Source organism: Salmo salar, chromosome 06 (genome assembly GCF_965601325.2).
Source record: "Salmo salar chromosome 06, fSalSal1, whole genome shotgun sequence".
In the NCBI taxonomy this organism is placed as follows: Eukaryota; Metazoa; Chordata; class Actinopteri; order Salmoniformes; family Salmonidae; genus Salmo; species Salmo salar.
In genome coordinates this window covers 10,429,112-10,448,965 of record NC_138296.1, presented here as the reverse complement: position 1 = coordinate 10,448,965, position 19,854 = coordinate 10,429,112, and the positions used below count along the sequence as shown (strand labels likewise).

General features: G+C 46.2%; 1 protein-coding gene across 2 annotated transcripts; it reads left to right on the top strand.

Annotated features, from left to right (window-relative positions):
* Window positions 1-811: 811 nt before the first annotated feature.
* LOC106606247 (mitochondrial dicarboxylate carrier) lies at window positions 812-17,374 on the top strand. Of its 2 annotated transcripts, none has more exons than XM_082976315.1 (11): window positions 812-2,300; window positions 4,128-4,247; window positions 6,641-6,755; window positions 7,178-7,226; window positions 9,235-9,276; window positions 9,392-9,435; window positions 9,537-9,607; window positions 9,709-9,801; window positions 10,244-10,321; window positions 14,111-14,167; window positions 16,176-16,880. In XM_082976315.1, the coding sequence occupies exons 1-11, from the start codon at window positions 2,211-2,213 to the stop codon at window positions 16,221-16,223; spliced, it is 807 nt and encodes a 268-aa protein (XP_082832441.1). In that variant the 5' UTR covers window positions 812-2,210; the 3' UTR covers window positions 16,224-16,880. The 2 variants fall into 2 exon arrangements, with proteins under 2 accessions (XP_082832441.1, XP_082832440.1); XM_082976314.1 differs by lacking the exon at window positions 16,176-16,880 and adding an exon at window positions 16,890-17,374 and having other exon boundaries at window positions 816-2,300.
* Window positions 17,375-19,854: the final 2,480 nt, after the last annotated feature.

The window sequence follows — 19,854 nt, the reverse complement described above, 5'->3', positions numbered from 1 at the left end:
TAACAAGTATTTGTACAGAGGAATATTTATTACAGAGTAGTTGAGAAAACCTCCAGCTACTCATATAACCTTGGCTACTGAATAGGATCAGAACTGGTCATTGGCCATCATGAGGCACAACATGTTCAGTGACGTGCACTTGTTTTCCATGCTGGGAAGATTGGCACAAAACAAAAGCCAATTTTCTGGTCATTTTTACAGTGTAGGCTGGGCCCATGCTGTATATCAAAGTTGTGGAAAGACTACTTGCCTATGTCGATCATGTTTCCAGTGCGCGCTAGTTTCTAAAAAGAGCACACCCATTTGAACACCAGCTGACAAGGCAAATTAGACTGCTATTACACAGGCAGCCCAATTCTGATCGTTTTACAATTATTTGCATATTTGATGCCTATCTAATATCTACCCTAATGTGTAAACAGCAACAAAACACATGGGATCTGATCTTTTGACTTCCGATTTATACCTGCGTTTACTCAAGCAGCCCAAATTCGGACACTTTTTTTCCTACTAATTGGTCTTTTGACTAATCAGATAAGCCTGGAAAAAGATCTGATGTGATTGGTCAAAAGACCAATTAGTGGGCCTCCCGAGTGGCGCAGCGGTCACTACAGCCTGGGGTTCGATCCCAGGCTGTGTCATTACCAGCTGTGACCGGGAGTCCTATAGGGCGGTGCACAATTGGCCCAGCGTCGTCTGGGTTTGGGGAGAGTTTGGCCGGGGGGGCTTTACTTGGCTCATCGCGCTCTAGCGACTCCATGTTGCGGGCCGGGCATCTGCAGGCTGATTTTGATCATCAGCTGTACATGTTTCCTCCGACATATTGGTGCAGCTGGCTTCTGGGTTAAGCAAGCGGGTGTTAAGAGGCACAGTCAGTGCTAGAGGCGTCACTACAGACACCCTGGTTCGAAACCCAGGCTGTATCACAACCGGCCATGATTGGGACTTAAATGACTTGTCAAGTTAAATAAAGGTTACACGTGTTTTGGAGGACGGATAACTTGACCTTCTCCTCTCAAGAGTCCGTTTGGGAGTTGCAGCGATGAGACAAGATCGTTTTCACGAAATTGGGGAGAAAAAGGGGGTATTTTTTTTGTTGGACCAATTAGTGGAAAAAAAGATTCAGAATTGAGCTGCCAGTTTGAACACAGCCTACAAACCCTATCCTCCATATGTGATCTCTGTCTGGATGCTCAGATCAGATTTTTTTGTTGCCCGTTTTGTTTTCTCACGGCCGGCCATTACCATGACAACCACCAACATTTAAGAACGGTGACTTGAAATGAGCATGGCATCTGTTTGTTACGTCAGAGGCTACATCAGTGAAAATCTGATATGGGTAAGATGTAAAAACTGAGTGTGGACAGTCGCTTAAAAAATAGCAGATATAGAAAGAAAATCCGATGTTTTAGTTGTGTAACTAGGGAGGCTTTTGAATGGCTACTTCAACACAGCTGTTGCGAAACGAGATACCGGGCGGATTCGATTATGCTGAGCCGCGGGGCACCGGTTCTATGGCAGTAATCTGCACAGCTCGATCATGTCCACAATGCAGCATTTAGAATCATCTAGAAACATACATGCCTTTTCCATGAAATATATGTTAGAATTTTCGGAAGCCAGATTAAACGTTTTTTCAAAAGCAATCACTTTTGCATGTGAAAATACAGAATCGCACTCATAACTCCACGTGCTAAATACGTCACTTTTGTTTTGAGCCGATTTAGTCGTGGGTTTTGAACAGGGCACCTGGCTCAGCCCAGTTCCAAAAGGAATGCAATCAACTTTCTCCCGGTGGAAAACACGCTTACCCGGGCCAGATTAATCGAATCGAATCGCCTCATTGGTCTAGACGTATGTTCGTTCCATAGTAGGTCCATACTAGTTTGAAAGACTTTGGTGCAGCCTACTAACACTAAACTCGTGAGTTGCGTCAACCAGGCTAGCAGTCTTCATATATAATAGAGGCAACGTTTTGCCATGCGCTTTGTATGAAATGCCGCGGAAAGAACGGTGCAAGAACCGGGAAACATTTTCCACTAATCGTCAGTCACCCGTTTTGGACATTGTCTGACACATGCCAATAATTCTCTAGCTAGGGAGTTGAAAGAAGGTAGTGTGTGTCCAAGCAGGTGTCACTGGGTAGGCTAACACAAGACGACCCAGACGAGCTTTCTCCGGTTTGATTAACCAACAGGACACTTAGAAACATGTCGGAGAATCGCCGGTCGCGATGGTATTTCGGTGGACTATCCTCAAGTGCAGCTGCCTGTATTACACACCCCTTAGATCTGATCAAGGTAAGATATGTAGAGGGGATCTGATCAAGGTAAGATATTTAGAGTGGATCTGATCAAGGTAAGATATGTAGAGTGGATCTGATCAATGTAAGATATGTAGAGTGGATCTGATCAATGTAAGATATGTAGAGTGGATCTGATCAATGTAAGATATGTAGAGTGGATCTGATCAATGTAAGATATGTAGAGTGGATCTGATCAAGGTAAGATATGTAGAGTGGATCTGATCAAGCTAAGATATGTAGAGTGGATCTGATCAAGCTAAGATATGTAGAGTGGATCTGATCAAGGTAAGATATGTAGAGGGGATCTGATCAACCTCTCAGATTTGAACATGCTAATTAGCATAAAAGTAGACATCATGCAAGACTACAAATCCCTACAAGCTCCTGGATGTCATCTCTAGCTGACACCTTTGCTGACAGGTTTTGTGTCAATTTAAAACTTGCACAAGACAGTTCACAGAATTGTCCATTTAAAGAAATGTAGCCAATTTTCATTACTACATTTAGCTTACATTAGATAGGTAATCCAGAGATTCTTACCTTTGCCTCGATTCGGCAGTCTCGTCCAGATCATCATGGTATTTGTAGTTCGTTATGATAGCCACATTAGCAGCTAATAAGCATATTCATTTTTTGGGGGTCGGTAAATACAGGTGAATGATATGATTATTCATTGACTGTTTTTGATAAAGCTGCGTTTGAATGCCAGAGCATGTAACTGGGCCAACGAGCTATCAGTTTTACCAATTTCACTTCAGATTCTGACGCTTATCCACGTTTCTCCAAACATTTCAAAGTGTTTTTGACAGCCTGGGTTGCTCCTCCTGCTCAGCATCATTCTTCATTAATTCTAAATGGTTAAGGTTTTGGATAGTGTTAAAACATGAGATATATTTAAATGTGTCTACCACTGGGATTGAATACACAACCTCCTATGCTGAGCACTAGGAGCAACCCCAGATGTCGAAAACATATAGTTTGGAGCAACGTCAGTAAACATCAAAAGCTGAAGTAAAATTTGTAAAATCGAGAGATTTTGTTGACTCACTTACATGCTCTGGCATTCAAAAGCAGCCCTGATTTAGGCTATCAAATAACTGTTGATAAATAATCATATCAATGGATGGAATCAGTAAATGAATGGCTGCAACAACGGTCTGACGAGCACAACTGACAACTGGCGCTGCATAACAAATGAGGCCTAATTAGACAAAAGAACAAGTCATTTGAAAAATAGTAAGTTGTTCAAACGACTCAGTATCTCATTTTAATGACTTAGTATCAGGTTTGAACGACTTAGTAAAAAAAATATATAATAACTAACTTGTTAAAACTAGGTACTAAGTCATTCAGGTGAGATTATTCTAAGACTACGTTTTTTTTCTTCTTCCTTGGCCATCAGGGCTTCTGTAAATAACAAATGGGCTGAATTGTACCAATGGTATGATGTTTCTAGGAATTAGGCCTAATAGTTGACTTCATCGGCTCTCCTACTAGCCTAATATTTAATACTAGTGAATTATACAGTTCATTTTACTGGTTGTAATATTTTTGGAGTCTTCTTGATAGTTCCTTATCTTGGTGGTGGAGGAAGTGGGAGTTGTGACTCTGACATCACATCCACCAGTTGTCATGTAAACATTTAGACCTTGGTCTTTGACTGTTGTTCTGTGTGTACTTTGACTTCCATTTAAATGCATTATCAACATCGCACACAATGTAGGTATTTATTCATTTAAAAAAAGTAATACTGAAACTTTACATTGACATTACTCCTCTCTACTGTGTCTCGTCCTGGTATTTGATATCTGTTCTCCTCCAGGTGCACCTCCAGACACAGCACGAGGTGAGGATGAGGATGATGGGAATGACTATGAGTGTGGTGCAAAGAGAAGGTGTTCTGGCTCTCTACAGCGGCCTCAGCGCCTCCCTCTGCAGACAGGTGGGTAGATACGCACACCGCCATCGCTTCCAAGAGCAAGAGTATTATGTTAAATACACTTCTTGTCCTATTCTGTACGTTCTAATGTCTCTATGATCATTAGTCAGTGGCGTACTGTGCTAGCATCGAATAGTCCCCGCGATATGCAACTTTTCAGGGAAGCCAGGAACCAATACACACAGTCAATTAAGAAAGCAAAGGCTAGCTTTTTCAAACAGAAATTTGCATCCTGTAGCTCTAACTCCAAAACGTTTTGGGACACTGGAAAGTCCATGGAGAATAAGAGCACCTCCTCCCAGCTGCCCACTGCACTGAGGCTAGGAAACACTGTCACCACCGATAAATCGAGAATTTCAATAAGCATTTCTCTACGGCTGGCTGTGCTTTCCTCCTGGCTACCCCAAACCCGGCCAACAGCTCCGCACCCCCCGTAGCTACTTGCCCAAGCCTCCCCAGCTTCTCCTTCACCCAAATCCAGATAGCAGATGTTCTGAAAGAGCTGCAAAACCTGGACCCGTACACATCAGTTGGGCTAGACAATCTGGACCCTCTCTTTCTAAAATTATCTGCCGCCATTGTTGCAACCTCTATTACCAGTCTGTTCAACCTCTCTATCGTATCGTCCGAGATCTCTAAAGATTGGAAAGCTGCCGCGGTCATCCCCCTCTTCAAAGGGGGTGACACTCTAGACCCAAACTGTTACAGACCTATATCCATCCTGCCCTGCCTTTCTAAAGTCTTCGAAAGCCAAGTTAACAAACAGATCACTGACCATTTCGAATCCCACCGTACCTTCTCCGCTGTGCAATCCAGTTTCCGAGCTGGTAACGGGTGCACATCAGCCACCCTCAAGGTACTAAACGATATCATAACCGCCATCGATAAAAGACAGTACTGTGCAGCCGTCTTCATCGACCTGGCCAAGGCTTTCGACTCTGTCAATCACCGTATTCTTATCGGCAGACTCAACAGCCTTGGTTTCTCAAATGACTGCCTCGCCTGGTTCACCAACTACTTCTCAGACACAGTTCAGTGTTTCAAATCGGAGGGCCTGTTGTCCGGACCTCTGGCAGTCTCTATGGGGGTCAATTCTCGGGCCGACTCTTTTCTCTGTATATATCAACGATGTCGCTCTTGCTTTGGGTGATTCCTTGATCCACCTCTACGCAGACCACACCATTCTGTATACATCTGGCCCTTCTTTGGACACTGTGTTAACAAACCTCCAAAACGAGCTTCAATGCCATACAACACTCCTTCCGTGGCCTCCAACTGCTCTTAAACGCCAGTAAAACCAAATGCATGCTCTTCAACCGATCGGTGCCCTCCCGACTAGCATCACTACTCTGGACGGTTCTGACTTAGAATATGTGGACAACTACCTAGGTGTCTGGCTAGACTGTAAACTCTCCTTCAAAGACTCATATTAAACATCTCCAATCCAAAATTAAATCTAGAATCAGCTTCCTATTTCGCAACAAAGCCTCCTTCACTCAGGCTGCCAAACATACCCTCGTAAAACTGACCATCCTACCGATCCTTGACTTCGGCGATGTCATTTACAAAATAGCCTCCAACACTCTACTCAGCAAATTGGATGTAGTCTATCACAGTGCCATCCGTTTTGTCACCAAAGCCCCATATACCACCAACCACTGCGACCTGTATGCTCTCGTCGGCTGGTCCTCGCTTCATATTCGTCGCCAGACCCACTGGCTCCAGGTCATCTATAAGTCTTTGCTAGGTAAAGCTCTGCCTTATCTCAGCTCACTGGTCACCATAACACCCACCCGTAGCACTCACTCCAGCAGGTATATCTCACTGGTCATCCCCAAAGCCAACACTTCCTTTGGCCGCCTTTCCTTCCACTTCTCTGCTGCCAATGACTGGAACGAATTGCAAAAATCACTGAAGTTGGAGACTTATATCTCCCTCACTAACTTTAAGCATTAGCTATCTGAGCAGCTTACCGATCGCTGCAGCTGTACATAGTCCATCTGTAAATAGCCCATCCAACTACCTACCTCATCCCCATATTGTTTTCATTTACTTTTTTGCTCTTTTGCACACCAGTATCTCTACTTCCACATCATCTGCACATCTATCATTCCAGTGTTATTTTGCTAAATTGTAATTACTTCACTACTATGGCCTATTTATTGCCTTACCTCCTTACGCCATTTGCACACACTGTATATAGACTTTTTCTATTGTATTATTGACTGTATGTTTGTTTATTCCATGTGTAAATCTGTGTTGTTGTTTGTGTCGCACTGCTTTGCTTTATCTTGGCCAGATCGCAGTTGTAAATGAGAACTTGTTCTCAACTGGCCTACCTGGTTAAATAAAGGTGAAATAAAAAAATTATTCTCTGTCGTCCCCCCCTCCCCCAGATGACATATTCTTTGTCCCGCTTCGCCATCTATGAGACAGTGAGTGATCAGATGAAGGACAGGACCCATGGTCCTATGCCCTTCTACCAGAAGGTCCTCCTGGGGTTGGTTGGAGGTACACACTGTGTTTTAACCACAATATTATCTGTTGCTACACAGACCTAAACCTGGCTGGCTCTAATGACAACATGATTAGCTCTGTCATACACTTTTCACACTACCGAACTGGGCCAAGATTACACATCCACTATAGTTGCTGGAACAGTGCTGGATGGAACGGATCACAGGAGGCTGCTGAGGGGAGGACGACTCATAATAAAGTCTGGAACGGAGTAAATGGAATGGTATAAAACACCTGGAAATGGTTTGATATAATTTCACTAATTCCGCTCCAGCCATTACCACGAGCCCATCCTCCCCAATTAAGGTGCCAGCACTGTACAGGTCACCACACTACTGTGTATAAGTCTTACCTTTCTGCAGGTGGATTCATTGGGACCCCAGCAGCATGGTTCATGTCTGTCTGTCTCTCTGTAGGATTTGCAGGTGGATTCATTGGGACCCCAGCAGACATGGTTAATGTGAGGTAAGTCATATCTAGAAATAAGATTACTGAATTGTATTGCAGTGGTCCATGGTTGATAATATCCACTAGATGTCAGTGATGACATGCAGACTACAGTGGCTTGTGAAAGTATTCACCACCTTGGCATTTTTCTTATTTTGTTGCCTCACAACCTGGAATTAAAATAGATTTTTGAGAGGTTTGTATCATTTCATTTACACAACATGCCTACCACCTTGAAGATGCAAGATATTTTTTGTGAAACAAACAAGAAATAAGACAAAAAACAGAACTTGAGCGTGCATAACTATTCACCCCCCCAAAGTCAATACTTTGTAGAGCCACGTTTTGCAGCAATTACAACTGCAAGTCTCTTGGGGTATGTTTCTATAAGCTTGCCACGTCTAGCCACTGGGATTTTTGCCCATTCTTCAAGGCAAAACTGCTCCAGCTTCTTCAAGTTGGATGGGTTCTACTGGTGTACAGCAATCTTTAAGTCATACCACAGATTCTCAATTGGATTGAGGTCTGGGCTTTGACTAGGCCATTCCAATACATTTTAAATGTTTCCCCTTAAACCATTTGAGTGTTGCTTTAGCAGTATGCTTAGGGTCATTGGCCTGCTGGAAGGTGAACCTCCATCCCAGTCTCAAATCTCTTGAAGACTGAAACAGGTTTCCCTCAAGAATTTCCCTGTATTTAGCGCCATCCATCATTCCTTCAATTCTGACCAGTTTCCCAGTCCCTGCCAATGAAAGACATACCCACAGCATGATCCTGCCACCACCATGCTTCACTGTGGGGATGGTGTTCTTAGGTTGATGAGAGGTGTTGGGTTTGCGCCAGACATAGCATTTTCCTTGATGGCCAAAAATCTCAATTTTAGTCTCATCTAACCAGAGTACCTTCTTCCATATGTGTGGGAAGTCTCCTACATGCCTTTTGGTGAACATCAAATGTGTTTGCTTTTTTTCTGGCCACTCTTCCGTGAAGCCCAGCTCTGTGGAGTGTACGGCTTAGTGGTCCTATGGACAGATACTCCAATCTCCGCTGTGGAGTTTTGCAGCTCCTTCAGGATATCTTTGGTCTCTTTGTTGCCCCTCTGAATAATGCCCTCCTTGCCTGGTCCATGAGTTTTGGCAGGTTTGTTGTGGTGCCATATTCTTTCCATTTTAATAATGGATTTAATGGTGCTCCGTGGGATGTTCAAAGTTTCGGATATTTCTTTATAACTCAACCCTGATCTGTACTTCTCCACAACTTTTTCCCTGACCTGTTTGGAGAGCTCCTTGGACTTTATGGTGCCGCTTGCTTGGTGGCCCCTTGCTTTGTGGTGTTGCAGACTCTGGGGCCTTTCAGAACAGGTGTATATATACTGAGATCATGTGACAGATCATGTGACACTTAGACTGCACACAGATGGACTTTATGTAACTAATTATGTGACTTGTGAAGGTAATTGGTTGCAACAGATCTTATTTAGGGGCTTCATAGCGAAGGGGGTGATACATATGGATACATATGGATACATACACCACCACTTTTCACCATTTATTTTTTTGTTGTTGATTTTATTTTTTTAAACAAAACATTTTTTTTCACTTCATTTCACCAATTTGGACTATTTTGTGTATGCCCATTAAATGAAATCCAAATAAAAATAAATTTAAATTACAGGTTATAATGCAACAAAATAGGAAAAATGCCAAGGGGGTTGAATACTTTTGCAAGGCACTGTATTGCTTTCCTCAACCATTCAATAGATCAGGAATGGACAACAGCCCTCAGGGGGACTGGAGTGGCATCACACTGTTCCCCATCATCCCTAGCAAACACAGCTGATTAAACTCATTGCGTTCTAAACTGAAGATCATGATCAGTTGATTATTGGAGTCAGGTGTGTTAGCTGGGGCCAAAGTGGGACTTCAATCAGGCCCCTGAGGACTGGAGATGCCCGTCCTTTCAATTCCGTAAACAAATGTATAGGGCAAAACATTCATACTTGACACATTTTTTCCCCCCAATCCAGAATGCAGAATGATGTTAAAGTACCGCTAGAACTCAGGAGAAAGTGAGTATGTGAGTTAAGTATAGTTAAATAATATGATAACTTACATAATGCTGTTAAGTATCATCTTTGGAGAGATGTTGACCTTCATAAGTGTTGTTTTCTCCATCTCTTCCAGTTATGCTCATGCACTAGATGGACTGTTCCGGGTATGGAAAGAGGGTAAGTAAGGTTGATTGATGGTGGATCGTTGGGATCAGGGTGAAGTCACTGGATGATTTGAAGGGACACAGTTGCACTAATGACACAGTATTTCTCCATAGAGGGAATGAAGAAGCTGTTCTCTGGAGCCACAATGGCATCCTCTAGAGGAGCACTGGTCACTGTTGGACAGGTGAGGTCCTATGGTGGGTTTGTGTCTGTGGGGGTGTTAATGTGTGTGTCTTTGTCCAAAATGTATCAGCTAGATTTAACTTCTATTTTATTTCTCTGTAGCTGGCCTGTTATGATCAGGCCAAGCAGCTGGTTCTGGGGACTGGAGCCATGCAAGACAACATTCTAACACACTTCCTGGCCAGCCTCATCGCAGTGAGTGTCCAGTTTACACATTAGAAAAGCGGGAGCTGTGGGTTAGTGGTGTGGAGACGGGAGCTGTGGGATAGCGGTGTGGAGACGGGAGCTGTGGGTTAGCGGTGTGGAGACGGGAGCTGTGGGTTAGCGGTGTGGAGACGGGAGCTGTGGGTTAGCGGTGTGGAGACGGGAGCTGTGGGTTAGCGGTGTGGAGACGGGAGCTGTGGGATAGCGGTGTGGAGACGGGAGCTGTGGGTTAGCGGTGTGGAGACGGGAGCTGTGGGTTAGCGGTGTGGAGACGGGAGCTGTGGGTTAGCGGTGTGGAGACGGGAGCTGTGGGTTAGCGGTGTGGAGACGGGAGCTGTGGGTTAGCGGTGTGGAGACGGGAGCTGTGGGTTAGCGGTGCGGAGACGGGAGCTGTGGGTTAGCGGTGTATAATGCTCTCTGCTTTTCTGTGTAGGGAGGCTGTGCCACTGTCCTGTGCCAACCACTGGATGTCTTGAAGACCAGGCTGATGAACTCAAAAGGGGAATATGTGGTAAGTTTGTGTGTGGTGTGTGTGTGTGTGTACTGTAGATCAGGGTTTGTCAGTTCTAGTCCTAGGTATTTGCAGGACTATAGCCTAACACCATACCACCCCTGATACAGCTAGTTAAGGGCTAGATGATTCATTGATTCAGGTGTGTTGCTACAGGGATAGAGTTAACATGTGCGTTCACGGTGGGTTCTGACTCCCCAGGAGATGTTGTCTAGGGATATCACTGTGAACTGGTATGACTTTTTTTACCTCAGTAAATCTAACCCTTCTCCACCCCTCTCCACCTCTGGCAGCCTCTGTGTTGCTGTTCTGATGTCGTCAAGTCCATGGAGGCTTTATCTGTCACACTGCTGCTTGTCATTGCTCTGACAGTTCTGTTGTTGATGGTCAGGGAGGGAGGGCAAATGAGGGATGGAGGGCAAATGAGGGATGGAGGGCAAATGAGGGATGGAGGGCAAATGAGGGATGGAGGGCAAATGAGGGATGGAGGGCAAATGAGGGATGGAGGGCAAATGAGGGATGGAGGGCAAATGAGGGATGGAGGGCAAATGAGGGATGGAGGGAGGAAGGATGGAGGGAGGGAAGGTATATGAGGGATGGAGGGTAAATGAGGGATGGAGGGAGGGAAGGTAAAGGAGGGATGGAGGGTAAATGAGGGAGGGAGGTATTGGGATGGAAGGTAAATGAGGGATGGAGGTATTGGGATGGAGGGAGGGAAGGTAAATGAGGGATGGAGGTATTGGGATGGAGGGATGGAGGGTAAATGAGGGATGGAGGTATTGGGATGGAGGGATGGAAGGTAAATGAGGGATGGAGGTATTGGGATGGAGGGATGGAAGGTAAATGAGGGATGGAGGTATTGGGATGGAGGGTAAATGAGGGATGGAGGTATTGGGATGGAGGGAGGGAAGGTAAATGAGGGATGGAGGGAGGAAGGATGGATGGAGGGAAGGTATATGAGGGATGGAGGGTAAATGAGGGATGGAGGGAGGGAAGGTAAAGGAGGGATGGAGGGAGGGAGGAAGGATGGATGGAGGGAAGGTATATGAGGGATGGAGGGTAAATGAGGGATGGAGGGAGGGAAGGTAAAGGAGGGATGGAGGGTAAATGAGGGAGGGAGGTATTGGGATGGAAGGTAAATGAGGGATGGAGGTATTGGGATGGAGGGAGGGAAGGTAAATGAGGGATGGAGGGAGGAAGGATGGATGGAGGGAAGGTATATGAGGGATGGAGGGTAAATGAGGGATGGAGGGCAAATGAGGGATGGAGGGCAAATGAGGGATGGAGGGCAAATGAGGGATGGAGGGCAAATGAGGGATGGAGGGCAAATGAGGGATGGAGGGCAAATGAGGGATGGAGGGCAAATGAGGGATGGAGGGAGGAAGGATGGAGGGAGGGAAGGTATATGAGGGATGGAGGGTAAATGAGGGATGGAGGGAGGGAAGGTAAAGGAGGGATGGAGGGTAAATGAGGGAGGGAGGTATTGGGATGGAAGGTAAATGAGGGATGGAGGTATTGGGATGGAGGGAGGGAAGGTAAATGAGGGATGGAGGTATTGGGATGGAGGGATGGAGGGTAAATGAGGGATGGAGGTATTGGGATGGAGGGATGGAAGGTAAATGAGGGATGGAGGTATTGGGATGGAGGGATGGAAGGTAAATGAGGGATGGAGGTATTGGGATGGAGGGTAAATGAGGGATGGAGGTATTGGGATGGAGGGAGGGAAGGTAAATGAGGGATGGAGGGAGGAAGGATGGATGGAGGGAAGGTATATGAGGGATGGAGGGTAAATGAGGGATGGAGGGAGGGAAGGTAAAGGAGGGATGGAGGGAGGGAGGAAGGATGGATGGAGGGAAGGTATATGAGGGATGGAGGGTAAATGAGGGATGGAGGGAGGGAAGGTAAAGGAGGGATGGAGGGTAAATGAGGGAGGGAGGTATTGGGATGGAAGGTAAATGAGGGATGGAGGTATTGGGATGGAGGGAGGGAAGGTAAATGAGGGATGGAGGTATTGGGATGGAGGGAGGGAAGGTAAATGAGGGACGGAGGTATTGGGATGGAGGGAGGGAAGGTAAATGAGGGACAGAGGTATTGGGATGGAGGGAGGGAAGGTAAATGAGGGATGGAGGTATTGGGATGGATGGAGGTATTGGGATGGAGGGAGGGAAGGTAAATGAGGGATGGAGGTATTGGGATGGAGGGAGGGAAGGTAAATGAGGGATGGAGGTATTGGGATGGAGGGAGGGAAGGTAAATGAGGGATGGAGGTATTGGGATGGAGGGAGGTATTGGGATGGAGGGAAGGAAGGTAAATGAGGGATGGAGGTATTGGGATGGAGGGAGGTATTGGGATGGAGGGATGGAAGGTAAATGAGGGATGGAGGTATTGGGATGGAGGGAGGGAAGGTAAATGAGGGATGGAGGTATTGGGATGGAGGGATAGAAGGTAAATGAGGGACAGAGGTATTGGGATGGAGGGAGGGAAGGTAAATGAGGGATGGAGGTATTGGGATGGAGGGAGGGAAGGTAAATGAGGGACGGAGGTATTGGGATGGAGGGAGGGAAGGTAAATGAGGGATGGAGGTATTGGGATGGATGGAGGTATTGGGATGGATGGAGGTATTGGGATGGAGGGAGGGAAGGTAAATGAGGGATGGAGGTATTGGGATGGAGGGATAGAAGGTAAATGAGGGACGGAGGTATTGGGATGGAGGGAGGGAAGGTAAATGAGGGATGGAGGTATTGGGATGGATGGAGGTATTGGGATGGAGGGAGGGAAGGTAAATGAGGGATGGAGGTATTGGGATGGAGGGAGGGAAGGTAAATGAGGGATGGAGGTATTGGGATGGATGGAGGTATTGGGATGGAGGGAAGGAAGGTAAATGAGGGATGGAGGTATTGGGATGGAGGGATGGAAGGTAAATGAGGGACAGAGGTATTGGGATGGAGGGAGGGAAGGTAAATGAGGGATGGAGGTATTGGGATGGAGGGAGGGAAGGTAAATGAGGGATGGAGGTATTGGGATGGAGGGATAGAAGGTAAATGAGGGACGGAGGTATTGGGATGGAAGGTAAATGAGGGACAGAGGTATTGGGATGGAAGGTAAATGAGGGATGGAGGTATTGGGATGGAGTGATGGAAGGTAAATGAGGGACAGAGGTATTGGGATGGAGGGAGGGAAGGTAAATGAGGGACAGAGGTATTGGGATGGAAGGTAAATGAGGGATGGAGGTATTGGGATGGAGTGATGGAAGGTAAATGAGGGACAGAGGTATTGGGATGGTAAATGAGGGATGGAGGTATTGGTATTGGGATGGTAAATGAGGGACGGAGGTATTGGGATGGAGGGATGGAAGGTAAATGAGGGACAGAGGTATTGGGATGGAGGGATGGAAGGTAAATGAGGGACAGAGGTATTGGGATGGAAGGTAAATGAGGGATGGAGGTATTGGGATGGAGGGAAGGTAAATGAGGGACAGAGGTATTGGGATGGAGGGATGGAAGGTAAATGAGGGATGGAGGTATTGGGATGGATGGAGGTATTGGGATGGAGGGATGGAAGGTAAATGAGGGATGGAGGTATTGGGATGGAGGGAGGGAAGGTAAATGAGGGACGGAGGTATTGGGATGGAGGGAGGGAAGGTAAATGAGGGACGGAGGTATTGGGATGGAGGGAGGGAAGGTAAATGAGGGATGGAGGGAGTTGGGCATGGGTTGTTTTCACCCATCAACCATGAGCTGCATTAAGAAGTGTCGTTTGTTGTCTTGGATTGTGTTTCTTCTGTTCCAGGGCCTGCTACACTGTGTGAGAGATACAGCTAAACTGGGACCCAATGCCTTTTACAAGGTAACTGCTATTATATATCATTGACAATAAAGTAGCATAGTTAACATTGCCTTAAACCAGCGGTGTTCAACCCCTTCTCCTTGAGAGCCATCCTCCTGCAGGATGTTGTTCTTTTGTTAATTTAACACCTGGTTCTGCTTGCCAGCTGGAGTTTAAAGGGATAATACAAATCAGGAAACTTCTGTCAGTTTGGTAAAAGCCTGTATTCTCTAAGTGGGTAAAATAACTATTTTCACCATGACTTGACTTCAAAGTGGTCCGTCTGTGAAATCAGGCGATTTTACAGCTAACTAGCGACTTCACGTGCTGATATTGACTTTGGTATTATTGTGTGTGTAGCTACGTTTGCTAGCAAGCTACATAGCTAGCTACCTAGCCATCCCAGAGAGAGCATTGCATTGTGGGTTTTGTAGTCGACTTGAGCTGCAACCGATTTCCACAAAGATTTTAATGTTGCTACCAAGCTTGTTATAACGACAAAATTAAACATTTGTTCACAATAAATATTGTTCTCATTATTTAACACTGTAAATCATAGGAATTAGTGTTTTTTGGTGGATTATTTGCGTTAGCACGAGAGAAGTGAGTTTGGGAAAAACTTAAATTATACAATGCATGTAAACGTTTAAATCAAACTATTATATTAATATGACTTCACAATAATCATATTATTGTGTGCCTACTCATGTGCCGGCCGTGTTCCTATTGGTCTGTCACATGGATTGGCTCGTAACACCAGCCACACTACACGATAAAGAACTTTGTCGGCGCCTATGACCGCACGTAGTGGTACTGAACCAGCAGACCTAGACCCTGTCACACTGAACCAGCCAAGACCTAGTGGTACTGAATCAGCAGACCTAGACCCTGTCACACTGAACCAGCCAAGACCTAGTGGTACTGAATCAGCAGACCTAGACCCTGTCACACTGAACCAGCCAAGACCTAGTGGTACTAAACCAGCAGACCTAGACCCTGTCACACTGAACCAGCCAAGACCTAGTGGTACTGAATCAGCAGACCTAGACCCTGTCACACTGAACCAGCCAAGACCTAGTGGTACTAAACCAGCAGACCTAGACCCTGTCACACTGAACCAGCCAAGACCTAGTGGTACTGAATCAGCAGACCTAGACCCTGTCACACTGAACCAGCCAAGACCTAGTGGTACTGAATCAGCAGACCTAGACCCTGTCACACTGAACGAGCCAAGACATCCGACAATCGTTTACCACCGAAGAATTTGCCCACGATGTGAACAATTTTGTATGAAACGGCAAAATCGTGGCATAAGACGGCTGCAATCGTACAGTCTGGTGGGGTTTATGACATTGACTGACCTGAATCAGGTGTGTCACAGCAAAGACTGGAGCCAAAGCCCCAACACCCAGTCACTCTCTAGGAGGAGAGCTGGTCTCTACATTAAACACAATGCTCAGCCTGAAAACTGTCTGAACCATTCATCATAAATATACTAACTGTCCTGCTCCTCCTTTAGGGTCTGGTTCCAGCAGGGATCTGTCTCATCCCTCACACTGTTACCTAGTAACTGTCTGAACCATTCATCATAAATATACTAACTGTCCTGCTCCTCCTTTAGGGTCTGGTTCCAGCAGGGATCTGTCTCATCCCTCACACTGTTACCTAGTAACTGTCTGAACCATTCATCATAAATATACTAACTGTCCTGCTCCTCCTTTAGGGTCTGGTTCCAGCAGGGATCTGTCTCATCCCTCACACTGTTACCTAGTAACTGTCTGAACCATTCATCATAAATATACTAACTGTCCTGCTCCTCCTTTAGGGTCTGGTTCCAGCAGGGATCTGACTCATCCCTCACACTGTTACCTAGTAACTGTCTGAACCATTCATCATAAATATACTAACTGTCCTGCTCCTCCTTTAGGGTCTGGTTCCAGCAGGGATCTGTCTCATCCCTCACACTGTTACCTAGTAACTGTCTGAACCATTCATCATAAATATACTAACTGTCCTGCTCCTCCTTTAGGGTCTGGTTCCAGCAGGGATCCGTCTCATCCCTCACACTGTTACCTAGTAACTGTCTGAACCATTCATCATAAATATACTAACTGTCCTGCTCCTCCTTTAGGGTCTGGTTCCAGCAGGGATCCGTCTCATCCCTCACACTGTTACCTAGTAACTGTCTGAACCATTCATCATAAATATACTAACTGTCCTGCTCCTCCTTTAGGGTCTGGTTCCAGCAGGGATCTGACTCATCCCTCACACTGTTACCTAGTAACTGTCTGAACCATTCATCATAAATATACTAACTGTCCTGCTCCTCCTTTAGGGTCTGGTTCCAGCAGGGATCCGTCTCATCCCTCACACTGTTACCTAGTAACTGTCTGAACCATTCATCATAAATATACTAACTGTCCTGCTCCTCCTTTAGGGTCTGGTTCCAGCAGGGATCCGTCTCATCCCTCACACTGTTACCTAGTAACTGTCTGAACCATTCATCATAAATATACTAACTGTCCTGCTCCTCCTTTAGGCTCTGGTTCCAGCAGGGATCTGACTCATCCCTCACACTGTTACCTAGTAACTGTCTGAACCATTCATCATAAATATACTAACTGTCCTGCTCCTCCTTTAGGGTCTGGTTCCAGCAGGGATCTGTCTCATCCCTCACACTGTTACCTAGTAACTGTCTGAACCATTCATCATAAATATACTAACTGTCCTGCTCCTCCTTTAGGGTCTGGTTCCAGCAGGGATCCGTCTCATCCCTCACACGGTCTTCACTTTCATCTTCCTAGAGCAGCTCAGAACCTGCTGCGGCATCAGGATCGTCACCTGAGAGGGGTCAGGGGTCACCACCTGATCACCTATTAAGTAGTCAGATTTGTGACCTCTGTGTCAGGACTGCCAGGCCACGCCCACTCCCTTTGTTCCCTGTTCTACGTTAGCAGGCAACTTTAATCTACCTGCAACCTCCCCCATCCTAAACCCTACCATCTGGATACAGCCTAGTGACTGACTAAAGGGGGGGTTCTGGATACAGACTAGTGACTGACTAAAGGGGGGAGGGGGGGTTCTGGATACAGCCTAGTGACTGACTGAAGGGGGGGTTCTGGATACAGACTAGTGACTGACTAAAGGGGGGAGGGGGGGTTCTGGATACAGCCTAGTGACTGACTGAAGGGAGGGGGTTCTGGATACAGACTAGTGACTGACTGAAGGGGGGGGGGGGGGGGTTCTGGATACAGCCTAGTGACTGACTGAAGGGGGGGTTCTGGATACAGACTAGTGACTGACTGAAGGGGGGGTTCTGGATACAGCCTAGTGACTGACTGAAGAGGGGGTTTTGGATACAGACTAGTGACTGACTGAAGGGGGGGTTCTGGATACAGCCTAGTGACTGACTGAAGAGGGGGTTTTGGATACAGCCTAGTGACTGACTGAAGGGGGGGTTCTGGATACAGCCTAGTGACTGACTGAAGGGGGGGTTCTGGATACAGCCTAGTGACTGACTGAAGGGAGGGGGTTCTGGATACAGACTAGTGACTGACTGAAGGGGGGGTTCTGGATACAGCCTAGTGACTGACTGAAGGGGGGTTCTGGATACAGCCTAGTGACTGACTGAAGGGGGGGTTCTGGATATAGTGGACTTTGTTTGACCAGAGCCCAGTTACCTATTCCCTATATAGTGGACTACGTTTGACCACAGCCCAGTGCACTATATAGGGAATAGACTGCCATTTGGGATACCGATTTAAGTAATCCATCTGAACTAGAACAGCCTCTGTAGATTGAACCTTGACCCACATGTCTTTAGTTATCGTAATGGCTGCTAGAGGGCGTTGTTACACTGTGGTTATGATGTAGGCGTACTCTGCAGACGTCCAGGATCGCTGTACCAGGTCTTAACGTGTGTAAGTGGGTTGGTTGTATGGGAGCATGCCAGTTATGTGTGGAGTTTATTGTTATTCACTCCACTGCCGAAGGTCCATATGTTTTTGTATTGTAGATTACATATTTCACATTGATGATGGCTACTTCCTGCTTCATTAATGCTCGGTCAGTTGACTGTCAAAACGACAATGGCTGGAAGAATGTTTCATTGGGCTAATGAATGGACTGAACAATAAGTGATTGCCTGTATAGTAATAAATACCAATATGTCAATAAATATGCTTGTTACAGAGATTATTTCATGTCTGCCTGCTTGCCTGCCTGTCTCTGTTCTTTATGGTAATAGCTTTCCCTCTAGTACTCAGTGACTGTATAGGTCTCTCACAAGGTTAGGTGTCTGGCTGTGTTTAATGTTCTCTGTTTTACATTACCCACTAATGTCATTTCATAGTTCTCCAACTCTTTCAAACACTGGGATCTCTGGACTGGATCAACACTTCCAAGTGATGGACAGCTTTCAACACCTAGTTACCTTGAACAGTCCCTTTTATTTTTCTTGTTATAATAAATGTAGAGCGCTTCACAAATTATTTTCAAACTTGATGCTGAATGGTATGGTTCTAGTTCCTTTTCTGCCAACATTCTCATTCTGTGTGTGTGTGTGTGTGTGTGTGTGTGTGTGTGTGTGTGTGTGTGTGTGTGTGGGGGGGGGGGGGGGGGGGGGTGAGAGGAGAGAAATCTGGATATGGTTTTTCATGAGTGTGCACTATCTAGAGTTCTGCTGTCAGATGGTGTTGATAATTTGCCGTCCCACATATTTAACCTGCAGCTCTGCCTCGGTCTAGCTGGCTCTGGGCTCAGGACTATACAAGGCTAACTGAACATCAAACTTCTGGCCTAGTGCTTCTGCAGTACAGGACTATACAAGGCTTACTGAATGTCCAACTTCTGGCCTAGTGCTTCTGCAGTACAGGACTATACAAGGCTTACTGAATGTCCAACTTCTGGCCTAGTGCTTCTGCAGTACAGGACTATACAAGGCTAACTGAATGTCCAACTTCTGGCTTGGTGCTTCTGCAGTACAGGGACCACCTTTTTACATGGAAGGGTGGGGTCTAGTGGGGCTGTGTGTTGATTGATCCTTGAAACACCCGCCCATGTAATCTTATTCATTGTGATGTTAAAATGAAACCTGGTCTTTAACCAGCACTCCTGCTCTCAGATTCTTGATAAACTCATCCCCAGGCTGTAGTAGAAGACTACATGCTACGTGGGCTAGAAGACTACATGCTACGAGGCTAGAAGGCTACATGCTACGGGGCTAGAAGACTACATGCTACGAGGCTAGAAGGCTACATGCTACGGGGCTAGAAGACTACATGCTACGTGGGCTAGAAGACTACATGCTACGAGGCTAGAAGGCTACATGCTACGGGGCAAGAAGGCTACATGCTACGTGGGCTAGAAGACTACATGCTATGGGGCTAGAAGACTACATGCTACGAGGCTAGAAGACTACATGCTACGGGGCAAGAAGGCTACATGCTACGGGGCTAGAAGACTACATGCTACGGGGCTAGAAGACTACATGCTACGAGGCTAGAAGACTACATGCTACGGGGCTAGAAGGCTACATGCTACGGGGATAGAAGGCTACATGCTACGTGGGCTAGAAGACTACATGCTACGGGGCAAGAAGGCTACATGCTACGGGGCAAGAAGGCTACATGCTACGGGGCAAGAAGGCTACATGCTACGGGGCAAGAAGGCTACATGCTACGGGGCTAGAAGGCTACATGCTACGGGGC